This window comes from Neurospora crassa, linkage group I (genome assembly GCF_000182925.2).
Source record: "Neurospora crassa OR74A linkage group I, whole genome shotgun sequence".
Classification (NCBI taxonomy): domain Eukaryota; kingdom Fungi; phylum Ascomycota; class Sordariomycetes; order Sordariales; family Sordariaceae; genus Neurospora; species Neurospora crassa.
In genome coordinates, this window is record NC_026501.1 from 9,265,369 (window position 1) to 9,286,860 (window position 21,492).

At 49.8% G+C, this 21,492-nt stretch overlaps 4 protein-coding genes and 1 non-coding gene across 5 annotated transcripts; 2 read left to right on the forward strand and 3 right to left on the reverse strand.

Moving 5' to 3' along the window:
* Positions 1-11: 11 nt before the first annotated feature.
* On the forward strand, positions 12-1,158 carry NCU16492 (hypothetical protein; the record flags this gene model as incomplete). The annotated part of the gene is made up of 3 exons (XM_011395141.1): positions 12-216; positions 283-553; positions 645-1,158. 3 exons carry the CDS (start codon positions 12-14, stop codon positions 1,156-1,158), a joined length of 990 nt encoding a protein of 329 aa, XP_011393443.1.
* Positions 1,159-1,504: 346 nt separating this feature from the next.
* Positions 1,505-1,603, reverse strand: NCU15608. The gene has a single exon (XR_897805.1). It is a non-coding gene; the product is annotated as a 5S ribosomal RNA (ribosomal RNA).
* Positions 1,604-6,819: 5,216 nt separating this feature from the next.
* Positions 6,820-9,676, forward strand: ham-6 (hyphal anastamosis-6). Its single transcript, XM_959169.2, has 4 exons — positions 6,820-7,206; positions 7,392-8,455; positions 8,518-8,834; positions 8,892-9,676. The coding sequence occupies exons 2-4, from the start codon at positions 8,398-8,400 to the stop codon at positions 8,949-8,951; spliced, it is 435 nt and encodes a 144-aa protein (XP_964262.1). The 5' UTR covers positions 6,820-7,206; positions 7,392-8,397; the 3' UTR covers positions 8,952-9,676.
* A 3,623-nt stretch (positions 9,677-13,299) lies between these two features.
* Positions 13,300-14,783, reverse strand: NCU02765 (RNA binding protein). The gene is made up of 3 exons (XM_959167.3): positions 14,613-14,783; positions 13,968-14,325; positions 13,300-13,857 (listed from the first exon to the last, which is right to left on the reverse strand). The coding sequence occupies exons 2-3, from the start codon at positions 14,253-14,255 to the stop codon at positions 13,798-13,800; spliced, it is 348 nt and encodes a 115-aa protein (XP_964260.1). The 5' UTR covers positions 14,256-14,325; positions 14,613-14,783; the 3' UTR covers positions 13,300-13,797.
* An 811-nt stretch (positions 14,784-15,594) lies between these two features.
* Rsp (round spore) lies at positions 15,595-21,168 on the reverse strand. Its single transcript, XM_959166.2, has 5 exons — positions 18,345-21,168; positions 17,759-18,283; positions 17,254-17,707; positions 16,967-17,191; positions 15,595-16,902 (listed from the first exon to the last, which is right to left on the reverse strand). Exons 1-5 carry the CDS (start codon positions 19,194-19,196, stop codon positions 15,905-15,907), a joined length of 3,054 nt encoding a protein of 1,017 aa, XP_964259.2. The 5' UTR covers positions 19,197-21,168; the 3' UTR covers positions 15,595-15,904.
* Positions 21,169-21,492: the final 324 nt, after the last annotated feature.

Below are 21,492 nucleotides of genomic sequence, written 5' to 3' on the forward strand. Positions count from 1 at the left end.
AGCATCCTAACATGTCACAGTATGATCCTCCTTCACATCCAACTGAACTTTCCCCCATCCTTTCTCACCCAGTGTTCCCTTACCACCACCCAACAACAACAACAACAACAACAACAACAACAACCATGAACTTGCTATCCTCAGACCTCAGACAAAGACCCGCATGGACCGAAGTCGTCTCTCAGCTGCTTCATCAGCCAGGAGGGCAGTGGCAAGGTACGTACATTCCTCGTTCCTTCTCTATTCTTTCCCATGCCAATCATCATCCAGTACCACTGACAGTCTTCGTTCCCTTCCAACAAGAGACTGAGCTGCGCTACAACGACATCACCCTCATGGTCCCCAGCGGAAACAGTTACCGCGTCCTTCGTCTTCTATTATACTCGGCTGCTGATGTCGGCAGGGCAAGAACAATGCAGTGGATCGGTGGACTGTATGATTTCTGTCGCTCGGATCGAAGTGATGCGTCGCAAGCAAAGATTGTTTATGCGCTCGAGACCGACGAGGAAGGAAAGGAAAAGGGGATGGAGGGCTTCATGAAGTTGCAAATTAGGTATGTCTCCATTTTTCGGTCCTCTGCTTTGGACATCATGACACCAACAAATCACATAATGAAGCCAGGCAACTAACGAACAACTTTACAGTCTCCTCTCAACTCGAAACCCACCCCTCTCCTCCATTCCCATCCTCCCCATCTCCCACCCTTCAGAACTCCCATCCCTCCTCTCTTCCCTCCAACAACAACCACCACCATCCTCTACTCCAGCAACAGCTCACATCCCAATCCCTCCAACTACCCACGCTCACCACCACCCAAACAGCTATCAGCATCACCACCCAAGAGCACCCTACATCACCACCTCCATCCCCAGCAGAGACACCCTCCTCCCGCTCTGCACCGTCCCCACAGCCACCCACCGCAACCGGTCCCGCTCTTATATACTCTTTCACCCTCTTTCCCCTCAGTCATGCGCAATTCTCAGCGGTCCAATCTTCAGGAACTTCCCCGGCCTCCGAGATCTGCTAGAGCTAGTCGAGACACCAGAGGGGAAAGAACAAATCAGAAACGCAATGGCGCTAGCCTCGGGGGGTAGTGAGCAGGTAGAAGTGGAAGTTGAGAGGTTTCTGGCTTTTTGGGAGCATGAGTTTGCTGTTTAGTGGTTGCTGTAGATAGGGGGTTGGGTGTTGAGATATGGGGTTTGGAGGTATATGAAGGCCAAAGTGGGAAGGAACAGCAACTGGTATTTTTTTTTTTTTTTCTCGAGTTAGTTCTCTTCTTATCCATCTTCTTCTTTCCTCCTGCTACCTATTTTCCTCCAAGTTTCGCTATCATCATGTTTCGGCAAAATATTTCCTAGGTAGGTACCTAGGGAAACAGCACCCAGCCAGCCCCAGATGACTTGTGTGTGCCATAAGGAGGACGGACCAGAAGGAACTTGAACTATCAAGAGAAACAAACAAGGAAAAAAAACGCAAAAGAAAATCGATAAAAACAAAAAGGAATACATACAACACCTGGGATTCGCTGGTCGTCACCGACCCAACTACTAGTCAGGCGATTGGTAGCTTATCTATGGGAGAGCGGACGGGATCCCGAGTTTTCTACCATCTATGGTCGTATGTGACTTTTATGCCTCTTCAAAATGGGTTTATGTGTGTGTGTTGCGTAGGTGACTTTTGTTAGGTAGGTACTGGGTGAATGGATATTCTCTCACTCACTCACTCACTCACTCTGGATGGACTTTTTTTGTTCCGTTGGCTACCTACCTACCTAGGTAGAGGTAGAGGTAGAAGAGGTAAGGAAGGCGAATGCGAAGGGGGTTGGAAAGTAATGAGGGGAAGGGGGGTGGGTACAAGGTCAAAAAGGGGAAGAGCAGTCAGTATGTCTATCCAAGGCGGAAGTGAAATGGACTAGACTTGGGATTTGAAGTGATTTGAACAATCAAAAAATAGCGGGAAGTAGAAAGTAGAGTGAGGTTTATGCAGTGATGGTTGGTATAAATGAGGTTGATTATCTGAGATAGAGAGAAAACCAAGTGGCGGTTCTGGCTGGGTAGGTAGGTAGGTAGTAACGAGATCAGCTTCACACGCTTCTCTTAATCTTTGCTAGAGCACTGGTTTGGTCAAAACTTAGATATTGATCGGAATCAGTACTTCACCTCAAAGGTCTTTTGTTTATGGTCTTAATGTTAACCTAGAGGTACCAACAACAGCCATCATGTTCATCTCCACCTTAAGCCATCATGTTCATCTCCACTTTAAACACCTATCGCTTCAGACTTTGAGTAATAATCGCTTCACACATTACCAAAGCAGAGATATCTCAGCGTGGAGCAGACAAAACAGAGAGGCGTGGTAATTTCGTTGCGTCGTTGATCTTGATCATACCATCTCCCGAAACTTCATAAACAGGACCAAGACTAGACATGAGTGAGATAGACGGTTAGAGATCCATGCTTCAAGGCGAGAGGAGAGGTAAACAAGAGTACCTACTGTCCAAGTTATCTTTCATTGGTTGGTCGGAGGGTGCAGACCCTACCTGGCTTGGTAAACCATCACGCTAGTATCATGACGATGTATCGTCCTCTGAGATACAACGTCTCAAACAAAAGTTCAAAGCGCTTAGGATTCACGTATCCAACATGAACCGTATTCGGATAGATAGTATCAAACTACATCCTCCGCTCCTCAACCAAAAAGAGAAGGGGGGACAAAAAAGGTAGAGCACGCGTCAAAGTCCGACCGCCGACGAGAAGGGAAAGATGGGGAGGAATCCGGTCATTCACTCGGCCCAAAGGTTGTTCCTGTTACGTCTATGGGTACTCTGGGCTCGTGAGTACAATCGACCCACATCTAGGAACTCATATCTGTGTATCCATCACTGCCTCAGCTCAGCTACTTCGAATCTGTTCATCCATCTACTCCAAGCCAATCCAATGATCTCCTTCGTCCCCTAGAACAACTAAGCGCTGGGATGGAATAAATGAATGATGGCATACCTAATCTACACACCTTTCACGAGCATCAAGAGCACCAATATTACCATTTCTGCTTCTGTTTCTGTGTCAGCTTCCACTTCTGCTTCAGTCCTTCTCCATTCCCCCTCCCGTACCGTCTCTTACTTCTAATTCCATCCGTCCGTTTGTTATCTTCATCCCTGAGGCATCGACACAATACCCTACCTACCAATCCTTCATTGCGCTATTTGTTTTTTTCGGCCGTGATCCCCAAGCAGGGACATTCCCCATACTGCGTAATAGCCCGTAGCCCGTAGCCCGTAGCCAAGAAAATCTATTGTAAGTAGTGTAGTGTAGAAACTAGATAGTCTCGAGAGGCACCTATTTATATCCGCCTGCCTGGCGTCACGGTAAGTGATAGTGACTGACGCACTGTGACGAATGCTGCTCCTGCTGACCACGACCACAACGGGGAGTGAGCTGAGCTGACCACGACAACAAACGAAAGTTATAGAATAAAATCTGACGGAAAAAAGGCTTCCAGGTTATTCCCTATAAATGTGAGGAGAAAGGGAGGGATCCTTGACCTTGGCCTATATGGCAATGGGTATAAGCGCCGAGAAAGTGTATACTACCTAGCTGATGCAGGTAGTGTAGAGTGAGCAACCAACTTGACGGACGTTCAGCATGAAAGGGGAGAAGAGTGAAGGTGAAACCAAGGAGCTACAGTAATGTAGTCCAAAGGCACAGCTTACCGCCGAGGTTTCTAAACCTTACGTGCTTTGCAATGTGGACTACACTCTCCAAAGATATCTTTTTCATTTTCTCTCGTCAACATCGCTTTCAGGGAAATCTGCACGTGTACATCACTTGATGCTGAGCTGAGTTATCTTTGGCGCCCCCTGCGTAATGCCCTGCGTAGTGTACCTAGACATCTTCATCCATCCGGGATGCCGGACAGGAGAGCACAAAAAAGGAAAGGAAAGGAGATGAAGCCACACCAAACCCCAAAAGAGACGAGAGAGGCGAACAAGGTACCAGTCCGGCGGGTCGAGGCCAGCCCGACAGACCAGGCTGGATCACACATCCACACATCCACACATCCACACACCGGACCTACACTAACTGGGTTCGGTTGGTTGGAACCCCCCGGGGCGCTTCCTCCCCATCGAGCCATCCCACTGGGACTGGTGGGTTTTGGTCACTGGACCTGGGACCTGGCTGGCAGCACTACCCGGTGATACATGGCTGGAAAAAAGACAGTCAAAAGATTGAGGCTGAGGCACAGAACAATGGCTTTTGTTCCTCGCCACTGAATATTAATGAGGTGGAGGACACGGCTCGGACCAGGAGAAAGATGCCGCGATTGGGGTTCGGATTACTTGTCCGTATCGTCCGGTCTTTTGTGACGATTCGCCATGATAAATAGGTAGTCAAGTGTTGGGCGATATCGTTTGCGGCTGAGGCGTACACAGTGGCAAAATGACAACCTCGCCTTCGGCTTTAAACTGGCCTCCATTAGTGTTCTCAAGGCTGATTCTGCTGGGCGTGATGACCATCTGGAGGATAACTTGACGGAGATGAGTCGATAAGCTGTGGAGATAACGAACCCCATCAACATACATATGAGGAGACCCAGACGCCGTTTGTCGGATTTTGTAGAAACCAGTGGTCGGTGCTCGGCATCTTATCTCCTCCTTCTCAACGTTTCCAGATGCCACTTTCATTGTCAACCAAACAAACGTTGAGTCTTGCTCGTCCGACGGCTACCCACTAGGTAGTGTATCACCACATGATGTCTTGCATGTCCTCGTCCTTGCCTTGCTCCATAATCCGGTCCATCACAATCACAACGCAACAATCACGTCGCCGAGAATCGACAGCACGACCCAAGAAATCTCCCAAGATCGGAGCCATGGTGAAATGTGCGAATAAGTAGCGCATGACGCGGCATGAATTGGTGGAGTGCGCGAAGTTCGTGGTTGGAGAAAGCTCGGGGTGTGTCGGTGATGATGATGATGATGACAAGATTATTTTAACTAGTGTAGCGAAGCGGACATTTTCCATCCTTTTGTGAGTGATCTGCGAACAGGACCTGCCCTCCTCGCATGAAGATCATGTCACTGGAATGTAAAGAGGCTCTTTGTCCCGGTTGGGAGAGAAAATGAGTGAAGAACTCGAGGTGATGGAGAGGGGAGGGTGGGACCCCTAATTGGTTGTCGTGTCGTGTCGGGGACACTGTGAGATCCCCCATGTGGTTCTCCGCCTATTGACCCATGCGAGGCCAATGACGAGCAGCGCACAACCGCCCGGTCTAACGTAGCACTTTACTGTGTGGGTTTAGGTACAATGTGCAGAGCGAAGCGTGCAAAGGCAGCATTGAGTAGTCCCCACGATGTGCATATGCGAGTTCGCGAGGAGCGTGATGACTACATGGCCATGTTTTTGGCGAACTGTGTGGCTGTGGTGTTTACCTCAAAAAAGAGGAGACTGGGCGGGCAGGGCAGATTCCGAAGAGAGACAGGGGGAAATAAAGCAAGAAAAAAGAAAAGAAAAAACAGACAAATCCCCGAAGGCTCGGTCCCGGAACTGGAATCTGGATGGGTCCACCATCTGACCACACACAGGATGAACAGATGTTGCTATCGGGCGGTGAAGGGATCATCTCTCTGAATTTTCAGGTCATTGAGCATGATGGAGGTGATGACAAGACTCTTAGTCAAGAGGTTGAACTTCGGACATTGAGTTCAATTGTGAAGCAAGTGCCGATGTGATTGTAAAGAAAATGTTGAAGAGAACATGGACCAGGTCGGTTGGCGGCTTCCTCCATTGGCATACCAAACTCTGCGAAACAATTTAACCGGATCGACTTGGAAAGGGCGGTGGTGGAAAATCTCAGAGACTACACGACGGAATGCAATCTGATCCGAGAAGAGAAATCCGCTGGGTTGGGGTCAGTTGTCACAGCATGAAGAATGCATGGAAAACGAGTCTCAAACGTTGTGAGGTGTGGTTGTACGAGGTTAAACAATCGTGTTGTCGTTCTTGTTGTCGCCGCATGGTGCAGTGGTGATACACGAAAGGGAAAGGAAGCTTGACTGCTTTCCACTTCTCTCAAAACAGATTCTCCTCAAAAGGGCCAAGAGGCAGGAAGGGGAGGGTCTGTGCTCAGGTGGGAAATCCAGATCGGGGAAGCATCTCAAACGTCTTGCGCCTCAGCAGCCAACGGCCCTGTCTCAGCACATCCATGTTGCATTACACCAGTAGTGAGTGTATAGTGAACTACAGAATACATATAGAACCAAAGCTACTGAATTGTCCAAGTTGGGTTTCTAGAAGGCCATTGTTGATTCCAAATGCTCCTGGACGACATTCCTTTGGGAGGCGAATGTGCCGTTGAAAGGGTGCATTCGCAGAATAAAAAATGAGGACAAAAACCACAGCTGCCATCTTGGCCCACCAAAAATAACTGTGATATCGGAAAGCACGATGCGTCAACCGTGCACTCCGGAGCAAATATTCAACATGGTGTCCTAGGTACCGGGCCACGGCAAAGGAGGCATCCGGCTTGTCACTCGACACTGGTGAAGCGCTGTCCAGTTACAGGACGGCATCGCAAAAGGTACAAGATCCCTGATGCTGAACGTTATAGGCGGGTCACATCGCATGGGGGAAGCCCCTGTCTTGGCAACGGAAAAGCAGAGCGGGATGGCATATGATTGGATGAGGCCCGGGGCTGCTAACCGCTCACGCTAACGCCAATCACGTCGGACGGCAGGGGCACCTCGGGGCCCAGGAAGGAAGGATGGATGCCAGGCTTTGAGGTTGAGCCAGGAACCGCGGGGCTCTTTCTGTGTGGACGACGACTTTCTCTTTTTTTCTTTCTTCATTTTGGGTCATTTTTGGTTTCTGCTTCTGGTGACAAATCCATTGCCTTTTCCACCCAATGCAGTCTTGGTTGGGCATGACCGTTGATTTCGGATTTTCCTTCTCCCAATTACCAACTGGACGGTACCTCTCTACATTACCTCATCGTGGATCAGAAAAAAAAAAGACCCCAAAATACCTACCTCTAGGTACACTACAGTATGTAGCTGAGGTCTGCGCAACCGCCCAGGGGTCCCCGGAAAGGCCATGTGCCCGCCTCCCAGCTCACAGAGTGGCTTGAGGCTTCACCTCTCACAAAAAAAAGACAAAAAACTCACCAGAAACACAAGGCGGTCTCATGGTCTCGGCCTGTTCCTGGCCTGTTAGTTCTCAATGCCCAGCGATGGCCTCTCCTCCTCTCTCTTGCCCAGACAATGCCCAGTCCTTGCCGAGTGCGGTGCTAGCTCGGCACGCTCCATCCATCACCACCCCACACAGTGACATCCATCCTCCTCCCCTCTTCAGGTCTTGGTACTAAGACGTGGGTAAACCCGGCATGTGTCCCAGACCTTGGTAGATCATACACTCTTGGTCCCCCCTTTCCCTAGAAAAGTCTGTCGGCCTCAAACACAGCTTCATGCAAGGACTGCCTCCTCTCCCCCAACTTCAGACGCTCCCGGCCTTCCAGAGTGACATCGCCAAAGACTTCACCTTCAAAACAACACCGCCACCGTTAGATCGCCCAGGCCAGGTGCCTCCAACTACCTCTACCCTCACCATAATACCCGTTGTTTGGGTGGTGAGAACAAGCGTCCGATCCCCTGGAAACAGCAGATGCCGCCCGGATGCCCGCTGTCGCCATAGACCGAATCGTTAGAACCTGGATCTCCAACAATAGCGACTAGCAATACTGGATACACACTATCGTCATCGGTGAAGCTTCAGTTGCGCCACCTCACCACCACCCCGTCCGTTCTGACACACGCTCTCCCGAACCCCCCGGGTGCAAGGCCCTTGCGGGGCGAGTGCCAGTCATCCATCATCACCAGAGAAGAAGGGACAACCCGCCTAATATTAGTACCGCCTCGGCCCTTCCGGCCGCTTCATCCTTGGGTTGCCCTTCGTCTTTCCTCCCCATTCCATTCTTTGCCGGCCTGATCTTCGTCTGGACGTCGATAGCCTTCTTTCACATCGACAACCCTTTTCAACTACTTCGCTTCTTTTAACCGCAGGTCGGGATTACCTGCTTCCATTCTTTCGAAAGGACTTACCAGAGTACCTGTTGGAACTTGGGTTGTTTGACGCGCTGGATCGCTACAAAATCGGACTTTTACGACATTTGCCTCGTCATCAGTGCTTGGATAATACGAGGGAGGATTTGGACTGGGACGGAATCATCATTACGTGAAAAGAAATCATCATCCGCGAAGGAACCGAGTCATAGGAGCAAGGAAGAGCAAGATCAAAGTGGAAGCAAAGTCAGTTCGAAAGAAAAGGGAGACCGATCCGGAAACGATAGGGAACCAGGTTTTGCGTCTTGGTCAAGATACCCGACTCATAATCAGTCGTCAACATGGGAAAACTCATCAAGAACCACTGGGCGAGACTCATTATCCTGGCCGCTGGAACTTGTACGTGTGGCCTATTTCTCATCTATACGTCTCACGAACCCCTCAACTAACACATCTCACAGACCAAGTCGCAGCCGCACTCGAGGGATTCTTCTGGCCCAAGATCTTTTGGGATTTCCTCACCAAAACGCTAGACGCCGCCGTCAAGCCGATACCGATTCTGCAAATCATCAACCTCGTCTTCGGACTCCTGCTCATCGCTTGGGAGTGGCCGCTTGGTTTCATCGCCGGATCCAGCTTTCACCGCAGTCTTGAGGCCCGCCTGGCCGTCCTTCCGCTTACCGCCCTGGCCGCCGCCCTCATCTACCAAGGGACCAACGCCGCTATTTATCAGGTGATTGGGCTGGCCGTGTACTTTTGGGCATATAGCGAGGGAGAGGTTAGTTTCAATCTAGATGATTTGGATGAGGGATATTGTGCTAACATCACTGAACAGATGATTTGCGCAAAGCCTTGGACATTACCACAGCGTGGTGGCAAGACTGGACGTGTATGATATCCATGATGCTACATATCAGCATCCTGTGACGAACGATACGACTCTGTACAACCTGCTTATCGGACCACCTCAAACACCCATCATCATCATCACCTTTTGGCGAGAAACGACGAGATCATCACACGCGACTTCCAAAGGAAAAAATCGGAGAGCGCGGGATTGTCAGTCAGTCAGCCATCTTGTGATATAACACAGAAAGAGGGAGAAAGCCGTAGTATATACGAGCCAGACCCCGAAACGAGCACATACACAACTGATACATATATCATTTGGATTTTTTTTTTTTTTTTTTTCAGATGCACAGCAAGCAAAGCGTCCCTTTCTTCTCTCTCTTTCTTACTGTCCCTTGTTTATATAGCATCAATTCTGCATGTCAGACTTGCATGTGGCATTTGGATACCCACGGCGTTTTTGTGATTACAAAGGATGAAGAAGCAGTATGATACCCGCGAAAGGAGGAACGAAGAAGAACATGGAGGGAATGATTGATTGACGGAGAGCAAGAGCATATCAAAAGTGGCATAAAAAGGGAATGAATGGTGTTTACAAATAACGTCTGGGTTTGTTGTACATAATTTGATGATGGAAAGGGCACGAAACACATTACAATGCATTTGTCTGTCTACGCGCGCACACACACACACACATACACATTTCCACATTGATGCTTAAACTATGTGGTATCTCCCACTGAGTTGTCTCGTCACTCTCCACACTTTCCCAGAGACAGACTCAAGCCAGTCCACCTCAAGAGACGCGGACTGCATTACATACTTATAAAGCAAAGTCCAGAAACCTGCTCACTCTTCCTTGGCATCCATCGTGTTCGGCATCGTGTTTGTCATCGTGATAGAGTGAGTGAGCCCCTGATGACATAACAGCCAGGGGAAGGGGAAGGGGATCATCACTAGCGCTCAGGCCTCTCTCCTTCGGTGTTTTCGGTCAGTTTCATCACCAACGCCAATCCTGCTTGTGCGTACGTGCGTGCGTCTGGTGCGAAGAGCCTTAATGGTGGTTATAATGCCTCACTTTATTTATGGACGTATTGTGGTCACTTATCACTCTATTGCTTGAAGGGGGGCAGAAAGGGCAGAAAAACCCCCCCAGAAAATGGGGAGAAAGAAAGAAGGAGACAGCTAGGTACCAGACGGATGGGGATGTTTTGAAGAAGAGGGGATGGAATCAAATAAGTAGTATGACATATGGTATGATGTCAATAGTGAGTAGGTGGATTGGGAAAAAGTCGACAGTAGGTAGGTAGGTAGCAAAGATCTACCTACTTACCTAGGTACCTACCTTCTCAAAGTACCTACCTAAGGCAGGGAGGAAACACTGAGCGGGCAGTTCGTCGAAGGAAGGTGGATATCGAAACGGGTTGAGGCTCTTCCGTGATGGACATGACTACCTAGGTAGGTATCCACTATCCACTATCGACCTCAAGACTGATATTAATGTGACAGTCGCGGAACTAGGCAACATTACATTGATGAAACTTGTAGTACATAGGTAGTGATGGTTAAGAAAAATACCAGGTATTGCCGCCCTCCTGCCACCATATATCTAATGGCGGAAGTGGTGGTAGAAGGTACCTACTTTTTGACTATGAGTTTAGGTCGGTAGGTAGAGGTCTTGTGTTGCATGTTGTTGATCAAGAAATGAATGATGGAAAAGGATCAATGAACTGTGTCAGGACCTCTATAGAAGAAGTGAAGTGAAGTGATGGACGCTCGCCAGAGCAAAAGGTAATGGAATGCTTAAATCAATGACATGCTGGATGATTATGGATCCAAACCGGTGACGATGGGGACCATTCAGCGGCTCAAACATAAAGCGGCCAATTTATTCAGTCATTCAGTCATCTTCTCTCATTCAGTCACCCACTCAGACTGGAATTGCCATTATACAATCTAGGCCATCCGTCCTCAAGGTCCCCAGCTCTAGATTAAACAATGGCAATATATTCTCTCCAAATTACACAAATCAGCGTATCAGAAGAAACGTCATTTGTCCAGTTCAGGTTAAGATCCAAATTCAAGAAACCCAGTCAAGTCCGAGAAGGAGCGAGGTTCACAGCGCTACCGATCGGGTTCGTTCCTTCCTTCCTTCCTTCCTTCCTTCCTTCCTTCATTCGTTCGTTTCTCAACTTCCTCACCCAACCAACCAGCATTGTGAATTCATGACCAGAAGCCACCAACAGGGGACACAAAATCACGCTATTGAGTTATTGTCCAATGCCTCCCCTCTACACAAGCGAGTTGACAAGCGTTGGAACCCCTCCATGTCAAGGCGTCTACAGAGTTGAACATCATCTTTGATCCTTGAACACAGCACTCACTTTATGTTCTTGGCATGATTCATCACTGACCGATTGACCGACTGGGTTGGATCCGTTGTAGGTAGCCGGCACAGTTTCATGCCTGCCTGCTCTGGAATTGACAGGTCACTCGATATTGTCTCTCGTACCTATCTGGGTAGACACCAATCAATGTCTGGACTGTATCCTTTTGAGTCCTTCAGTTCACCCTACCTACCTACCTAAACACCATTACCACGGGCACCATTGATAATCACCATCATCGGGCAATCAAGTAGGAGTCATCTCCTCCAGGGCTTAGCTGGCGCCTGGCAGTTGGGTAGGTGACCGAGTACCTAAGTAGAGCTAGGTGAAGTACATCTAAGCAGCGGCTAGGTACCGCAACGATACCTAGACCCTTCAGCCTCAGCTTCAGCTTACAAAAACGGGCAGGCACCTCATCATCATCATCATGGCCAAACATGCTACGTAGCGTAGAATAACCGCCAGACATTCATCCGCACACCTCCGCCAGACATTCATCCTCATCCTCATCCTATTCCAGATTGACTGGAATCCAAGCTACCTAGTCTAGCTCGAAACTTTCTGCGAACCAACTATCCTCTCGTGCCGCATCAGTCCCATCCCATCCTTTCAAAAACCTTCCATATTCAGCGCTCTGTCACCTCACTGTTCCCGTTAGATATTCCCCTCTGCGTACACTATGTCTGTTTGGCGACTGAGCCGCTTCCAATCCACGTCTCACCCCACCCACCCCTTTTCTTTGTTTGTGTTTTTGTGTGTGTTTCTAGGTACCTAGGTAGTCAACCTACTGCAACAGGCGACACAGCGAGACAACACTCGACACACTCGACACGCACACACGCACACACACTCAACACACTAGGCACACACGACACGACACGCTGCCAACAGCCCGACAGGTATCGAATAACCCGTTATTATGGATCGACCAGTCAACTCTACTCTATCCATGCATGTACTTACCCTCTTTCATCTCTTAGCTAGCCCGTGGGGGAAAAAATGTGTTTCGGAGACATACCTATTGGGGGGGGGGAGGGGCATTAGTACATTAGTATAGACCAAGCGATTGAACTCTACCTATACCTATACATATACATATACATATACCCACCCTCTTTCACCTCTAGAGGTAAGCTCGCTCGTGGGAAAACACAATTTTCGGCGTTTCGCACACTTCACTTGTTAGAACTAGAACATTGACACAGACCGAAATTGTAAATTTTTTTTAGGTAGGTAGTTACATCCACGATATATCCGTCACCACCAGGGGGGGCAAGGGCAAACTTATCACACGTGGTGACGGTCATCTAATCTGGGTTTGCGCCGTTTCGTTCACGACGGACGTCACCCTCTCCTACTACTACTACTACTACATCTAAGTACTTAATGTTTGCTTATATTTCATCATCGATAGGTTGTTTCCATAAGCGCCGGCCCGGATGGACCGTCCGTATCTGGTGACTGCACGGCGACTGTTTGGCGACTCGCGACTGTTTGGCGACTGCGACTGGCGCGGATATCTATCTCCATACCTAGGTACCTACCTACGTACAACTAAATACATACAAGTATCTAGGTACCTAGGTAGCGGCGCTTGATGGAAATCGCTTAGTTCCTTCCTGTTGCAGTCAGTCAGTCAGTCAGTCAGTCAGTCAGTCAGTCAACCAGTCTAGGTATCTACCTAGCAAGGTCACGAGAATTGGTCGCAGATGGTGGAGCAATTGGCGCGGGTATATAGGTATATGCATAGAAAGTAGTATCTGGTTAGCCGCGCTTAATGGAATCGCGCTTCCTTCTTGTCGCTGTGTATCATATGTACCTGAGTATAGGCCTCGAAAATTGGCCGCATGAGGGGGATCTGGGAACCCGACGTAAAGCGAGTTATTTATAACCACAAGGTGAGCACTACGTAGTCTAGTACCTATACTAGGAGCTAGGGACTGAAAGAGAAAAGTCGATATATAGACTTCCAAAAGTGTGTGTTCGTATCTGATGGTCAACTGTGTGGTTTGTGGCATGGATGTCGAGGTTTCGGAACTGTCCCTCTTGTCATGGTCAGCGAAACCAACTGAATTGGCAAGTTCATTCATTACATACAACGACCCAATCCTCAAGGAGTTTGATGACAGATATCATCTTCCTTTTTCCTGACTTGTCTTCAAACCTCAAATCTAGTTTCATGCGCACTAGAGCCCATCACAGTCACCGCACATATACCCCTCACACGTCGCACAGAAACTTTACATGTTTTGTTTGTTCTTCAGAATCAAGCAGTCATCATTAAGTATGGTATCGTCATAAGCGCTGCTCTAATCCGTTCCCATCCGCTCCATTCACTCCAGTCACTCCACCACTCGACTCCAAATCCCCAAGCCCACAAAAGCTCAAGCCCAAGCCCAGCCCGTCTGTTTCTCAAAACGCCGGCTCACTTAGTTCAATGCTTTCCGCTCAAGAATGTCGTGTCGTGTCATGCCATGTCGTTGATGTTGACAAGTTAAGAGTTGCTTAACGGGTGATAAACGCGTCGTTGTTGGAGTCATTCTTCCTTCCTTGGCGCTCGGGGAACTGTTTTGTTATCACCTCATGATTAGCATGTGTCGTTGTTGTTGTGGTTGACACCAAGCAAGCTTTATTCCAAACTTGGGGGAAAGGGGAAAAAAGAAAAAAAGACATACCGCCATCTCCTGCAAATGGCCCTTCTCCAAAACCTGCTTAATGGCATCCTCTGCGTTCTTGGTGCCAAACTCGTTCTCGAGCATCGCCTGGGACGCGGCCGAGTAGATACCCTGGCTGCCTTGCTTGTGGGTGGTGAAGACCTCGAAGACGGAAACGACTTGGGCCAGAGGAGTTGACTTGTCGCCGAGCCACTTGTTGTAGTCGTCCTTGCTGTCGACGAAGACGAGGAAGTCCTCTTCGTTGTTGCCCTTGTAGTGGACCTTGAGCTCGTGGGCACCGCCGCGCATTTTGGATAGATTTATGGGGGGAGTTGGTTTGGTATGTGTTTGTTCTTGGGTTCGTGGGGGTTGTCAAGTCCTGGAGAAAGCGGGCGAGGGTTAGTTTGTCTGTTTTGTCGCAGTGTCGGGGGGATGAATGCAATCGTGATTCTGTTATGCTCGTCTTCATGTGGTAGGTAGAGAGGAAGTGAATGGGCGCCGTGTGAACGGACAGGTGATTCCATCCTCAGCTCCAAACCAGAGTTGGGAATGAAAGTTCCCAATCGAAGCTCATTCACCATCCACCCATCAGATGTCTCACATGAAAAGGATCTAGGAAGGAGGGCATCAGGGTTGATGTGCTACAAGCATCACCGTCAAACTCACCTGATTAACTTGATCAAATCGTCGTCGTCGTCGTTAAAAATTCGTGATAGTTCGTCGTTGGAAAATGGGGTATCGGATAATGGAGAGAAGAGAGGGGAAGTTATTGTCCGTTTCTACGTCGCACCTACCAGATTATAAAGACGACAGAATTACAGACGAAGAAAGGTTGGCCGAGCCAGCAAAGCACAAACAGAAACAACTACGTCATAGGTGACGCTTTGGGAGTTGGATGTTAATTGGTGGGTCCCTGGGACACTTACTCCACTGCTGCGGCAGGCACGATTCTCAAGAGGGAAATGGTGGGGCGGGAAGAACCCCGCCGATCCATTTTCAGCGGGCTCTGAGAGCTAGCGTGCAATAGCGCTACCGCGCTGTGGATCTCCAGCGCTATCAGCAAGACCTTGCTTGTTCCGAGCCGCCTCCAACCTTCTCCAACCTTTCCCTTGTCGACCATGGCACCGGTTCAGTTTCCTCGAAATGTGTTCATTTTCCCCTTACCCTTCCTTACCCTTCAAGAAACACTTGGAATGAAAGAGGGTCCTGCGCGTATTCTTTATAAATAATTCAAGGTTCTAGCGACTTCGATCCACCAAGATGGAGCTCTTTTCAGTGCGTTGCTGCTGGTACCTTGCAGCCGAGCTTTTGTAACCTCAATTACGTCATTGTCAATCGGACAACGGCATGTCAGTCGCGACGTCCATCTGGCATTCACGACAACTGCACGACAACTGCCAGTGTTTGCTGTCAGTGCAGGTGAGAACGGTAGGGCGGTGAAATTCTTGGCCTTCTTATTGTTCTTGGCCATCGGATTCCGCTTGAGTTGCTCCGTTCCGGGTCAATTGGAGCCATCTTGAGTCCATTTACTACAGCAAAATAAGCCATCATGTACTAACAACCATACCGAATCATCGTGAAAACATCACGCCATGTCAACGTTGAATTCCCTACCTTGAGAATACCATCATCATCAGCCATACCACCTCCCACAAACGAACGACTACTTTGAACATTTGGGTATCTGATTACTTTTGAGATAACAATCTGGCAACCCACTTCGATACCATCCACGAGCAGATGACCCCGTTGCCGAGACGGTATTCAACACCTGTTGGTCGTTCCTTATAAGTCCGTAAAACCATGAAGCCATAAACATGAGAAGAAAAAACACGCGGGTATTATAAGAGATGCTTTTATCCGGCCACCTTTCCAACCCAATAATGCCGACCGTCTTGCCCTTGCCGCCCGTCATCAAATTTTGCCTGACCCAGTAAACATTATTTCACCTCTTTTGTTCACCGAAACATGTTCCTCAAGCTTTGCACCATAACCTCCCTATGCACGTTTACCTTTGCCCACTTGTTCCCCGTCGTGGTTGATGTTGACGTCTTGGACCTCTTCCGCAGTTTCCTCGGCGTCGACCCCTGGTACTCAGAGTCACCGGATAATATACTATTCCCGCTACCTCTAACACTAGCCGTGTCACCAGCCGAGCCATCATTCTCCTTTCCTCTCCGGAAAGACATCTCCCTGGTCGTCTGCTTGCTGAGATTTGACTGCTGGATACTCGGCGCTCTTGAGCTATTTCCCGATGAATGTTGCAGAATACCTGAGAAATCATTATGAACCATCTGTGCCCCTCCAGTTTCGCTCTCTGACCGAACGTGACCTCGGTCTACCTGACGTACCACACTAAACATCTCTTTGCCTACCGAGTCAGACGCGCTGCGAAGCATAGGACTACGTCTCTCGATCTTATCGGGTATCACGGAAAGTAGAGAACGGCTGGTTTCCTCCGCCTTGTGGCAGACTCTGCTCAGGACTTTGGGGCTTGTTGTACCCTTGGTGGAAGTAGAGCCGACACAAGATTCCTCTTCTGTGCAGTTGCTGCCACTCCCTCCTTTGCGTGGGAGACTGGTCAAACTGGCCGAGCGTTTGGTGAAGCTGCTCGTAATGCTCACCACACTTAGCTTTCGTATCATGGATGAAGCGGATGCTCGGACTAGCTGCTCGCTTCGGGATCGGGCCGTTATCCCGGGGAAGGGGAGGATATCCCGGGTCCAGACATCTGACAGCAGAGCCTCGAGTCGAGCCCGTTCTTCACGAGGTGGCGCAAGGACTGGCAGTCGGGTATTGGTGGTCAGAAGGGACTGAGATCGACTGATTGAGGAGTTTGTTCCCGAAGCGGGTGCATCCTTGACGACACTTGTATTCTTGAGTATCACTTGGCATAACGGGGATTTGGGCCCGACGGTGGTCGCTCGATGTATAGATATCTTCCTGGCAATGGTTCCTAATTATGATCGGTGGTTATCAGCTATTTCTGTCCATGTACCAATTGGAGAGTGATCACATACCTGGCTTTCTAAAAACAGCTCCCAGAGTCTTGATATTCAGAGAAAGCGAGCTAAAAGTTGCCGGTTGCATCTGGTCTTGGCCCTCGGTGGTCTGTTGGTTTCCGAGGCGTGTACGCCATTCCACCTCCTCTTTCGGCGTGCATGCTGTCAAGATGATCTCGTACAACTGGTGGTCGCAGAGAAACACGAGTTTCCAGGAATATGGCGCGGTGTGACATTGAAGGCCTATAGATACGTCAGCACGAGGTTCACACGGATGAAGACATCTGACAGAGCCAATGTCATACCTCGACCGTTGTCCACTTCTTCCAACTTGACGTTGCTCAAAGCAATGCAAGCTTGGATCGTGTATATCTGGTCAGTCCTACTAGCTGTAGCTAGACAGAACCATTCCTTGTAGAGTAGAGCAACCATGTACTGCCCATTGACGCCTTCTTTTGTCTGCCAACAGGCATGCAGAGCTCCGCACAGTTGGATATGGCCGAATGATCGAATGCGATTCTTTGAAGCTGCATCCAGTTGCTGATTAGGAAACACCAGACGGTCTTGGAGGATCCATGTTTTCTCCAGAGTGGACTTGATTTTAGAATCATCCGTAGCTTTGTTGATTTCGGCAGTAGCCTCACGCAACCGAATAAGCGTGTTTTCGATTTCCATATGAGAATAGGGGCAGTCTGCCTCAGGAGTGTGTTTTAGCAACTCGGCGAAGAGCAATGGGTATTTGCACACACGCTGGATTGGCTGGTCCTTGTTAGCATACATCCGCGTGTTTTTGTGCGATATATCGCCTACCTTCATGAGCAGATCCCCAATCGTGAGACTTTTCCTCTGTTTGTCGTCCTGACTGTTAGCCGAGCTAAGAGAGGAAGCCAGAATCTCAATGCCCTTTTGATATGATTGCCATGCAGGCATTGTCCTGTGAGCAGAAGCAACATCTTTGATCATCAGCTCGTACTTGGCACCATACTCTTCGTAGATGAAAAATCGGTTCATCTTCTTGCTGAATATCTTGGCAACTTCAGCAGCAATCTGTGGGTCGGCAAGCATGCCGGGAACTTCACGAAGCCATGAGATGCCATCCTTGTCTTCTGGTACTGCATCCAGACTTCTCCATCGCTGATGACCACGAAACCCCGAGCCGGCCGAAGGAACTTGCAGTGGGAATTTGAGCTGTGTATACTCAGAGTGAGGAATAGCTCTATGAAGGTCGCCTAACATCTCCTCATGCAGCTCAACAATGTCATTGAGATTTTGATTGATAGAAGAGCGAAGGCTGGCTGGCAAGGTAGGAAGCGAAGCAAGAATGGTAACATAAACCTAGGTTAGGGGTAGACTAGTCAGAGACAGTGAAAGAGGACGGGATGAAGCTGCGACATACATTCATCAGGAAGCGCACATCTCCAATATAACTCTCTTCCGTGTTGATGAGCTCCTCCAGAACCCGGCGTCGCTGCAACGACCTCCCTATAGCCGCAGGATCCACCATCAACTGTCGCTCCGGACAATAACTATCTTCAGAAAGCCGCGCACCGGAGAGAGAAGCTCTGCTGCTGCGTTCTGTCCTCGACTGGCCACGGGATGATCGAACGGTGTTTCTCCGGGAGCGCGTCAGAATAGTGCTGGCACTAGTCAGAGATATACTGGCGCTTTTGACGGCCGTCACGAAACCAAAAGAGGATGTTGAAGAAGACGGTCGGTAGTGGCCGGGTCCCCAGGCTGTCGAGCCCGCCCCGTCGAGGTTGAAGTAGTAAGACGTGGAAGCATGCTCGTTACCCATGGCTTCCCGACGGCGAACTGCTCGTTTGTGCAGAGTCTTGATCCACTTTTGAAACGGCCGGTTCTGTTTCGAGGGCTTACTGGCTGGAGGCTCGCATGGTATTGCTGTTGGTTGCCGGTAGACATGGTTGCTACTTTCCAGGGCCTGATGACGTGCAACGGCATCTTGAAAGTCGTGTATCGTATCCAAAGTATCCCACTCATTGGGCTCGCTCACATCCACCACGGCCACAGTAGGGCTGGAGCTGACGTCTTTTTCTTCCGTGACTGTAGGATCTTCCCGTACATGGTCGAGTGGTTGTGTCTCGTCTGATGTTAACAGCAACGGCAGCGGGTTCCCATTAGGGTCGAAGGGGGTATGAATGGCGCTTATCGGTAGAGCATAAGGAGATGGCGGTAAAGGCTTGGTGACTGGATCGACATGGGTATCGACATTGGGTCCAGGGGCTGCCATTGTGGGTTGGATCCAGCGGTCGAGAGGAGGTTCCAAGAAAAAAACAAAAAACAAAAAAAAAAGAGGAGCAGGTAGAAGGAGGGCCCAGAGCCAGACCAGAGGAGGCTCAACACTCCAAACTTGAAACCCTTTGGTTGAAGCTCAGATGACCTGCACCGACCGTGATGAGACTCGAGTCCAAGTGCTCCTGCAGCAACCGCAGCACGGCAGATAGTATCTCGGATCCGTGGGCTCCAATCCTCTCCGAGTCGAGTGTTCCAGATGATGCACTGGCCCTTATCGAAACATGGTATGTAATTAAGAGCAACGCAGCGGTAAGACCCCGTGACGACGAAAAGATAATGCACGATGCGTGCTAGAGAGTAGTTGACCGAGAAACCAAGAAACCAAAAAAGGTTGGAGCCGTTTTCCTTTCCACGACCGACTGACAAAGTACTACCAACCAGAACATTGCGAGGGAAGAAGTCTTTCTTTCGAAGAGGGGTCGGAGACGAAAAGAACGGGGCAGAAATTTTCCATGGGCTTGAAGATGGATGGTGCAAGATTGTTCGTTATCGCCAGATGCCGTGGGCGATACGAGAGAGGGCGACTGGGAAGGAGCGTTCCCCCAGGTTCTTCGCTTTACTACTGTAGTCCACTCCGAGACCCCAGTCCAGGACACCTAGTAGTTCTAGGCCGGGCAGGAGCGAGTCCTTGTCGCTTCAGTTCCTTCCTGGCCGGCTTGCTGTTGTTGCTAGCCCAGTCGTTTTGCTGTTGATGACCGAGACCTGCCTGCCCGCCTTCAAGGGACAGAGTAGAAGCAGGTAGAGGTAAGGTAGGTAGAGGTAGGTAGGTAGGTAGTACCACGAGGAACAACACTCCGACCTGCACCCGTCGATAAGAGTAACTGCAGCACAGGACGGGAAGAAGAGGCCGACCGGGTTCAACTCAAACCCGGCCTGGAAAAGTCTGTCTCAAAGGCAGCAAGGCAGGAAGCTAAGGCTAGATAGATAAGTATGTAGCCATTGATTGTACTAAGGAGCGAGGGTCGGCAACTAAGGCGGCCGGGGATGCCGGAAAGCCGCTCTTGGATATAGTGTATCTAGCGCAAGGCACGTCATTGATGATATTTCATGCCCGTCCGAACTCATTGGTGTCCATTGGGCATCCGAGCCCGCCCGAAAAAGTCAGCCATGTTCTCTTGGATGTCTTGGTCTCCAGCTGAAAAGGCAGTGTAGTGGAAGGGAGGACTCAGGCGGACTCGGCCAGATCATATGGGTCCTCTATCAAAGCGGAAGGCTGGCTGCGAGAATCTGACGTGAAACAGCAACACGGTCGACACGTGGCTCAAGTCAGCCTATGGATTTGTTCGTCTCTTGGGCTTGGACCACTGGGTAGTTGTGTCCCTAGTGTACTGTGCCCTCTGGTCGCTGAAGTGCTAAGAAATCCAGACACAGCCGAGAGATGTGTGGGTTATGGTAGTGTGCAGAAAGAGAGAGAGAGAGAGAGGACAGAGACGAGAGGTAAGTGGAAGATCCGTCAGCGACAGCCAATCACTGCCTATCGTGACTTGACCATTGGAGTTTTCGCATCCTACATACTATGGGATGTAAACAATGATGGCTGAAATCGATGCCCGTCTTTGTGGGTCAGGTAATAATTTCAAATGAACCTCGACCGGGACCAGGGACGGTGAGGTGAGGCACATCTCGAGTTGCAGCACTGCAGCAGGAGCAGTGGGACGTCGATCATGGACGGGAAGGAAGGACGTTGTTTGAGATTCAGTTCGTTGCGAGAAAAGAAAAACAAAAGTCGTAAAGTTCGCTTCATGCCGTGTCCCAGTCCTCGGAGCTTGTTGCCCTTGCACCCTTGCTTGCAGTGTTGCTCACTCTCAAAGGGAAGGTGTGCTTGAGTGCCGACGCGAACTGCAGTGCTTGACGATGAGACGGGAGACAGCACGGGCAACCGCTCCATTTCTCGTCTTCAGTTCCGTCCACTTCATTCTGCGCCTAAGCCCTGCGGCCCTTGTGGTTCTTTATGTAGCGCAGGCTATCCCTGCGACAGGTGGGCAGGCGCCATTCAAGGGATGGGAGCCCCGGTCAACATCGTCCGAACGGGTCGGCCAGGCAAAAGCTGCCACCCCATTGGTCAGATGACCCATAATGGAGGGGCCAGAGAACGAGGAAATGCTACCCCGCACCGCCGCTCACCTCATTCTCGGCCCATCCGCCCATCACAGGCGGCCGGCGAAGAGTGGGACACGGCAACCAAAGACCGGGGCAGCAAAGCTACCTAGAGGTAGGGAAGCTCACTGAAG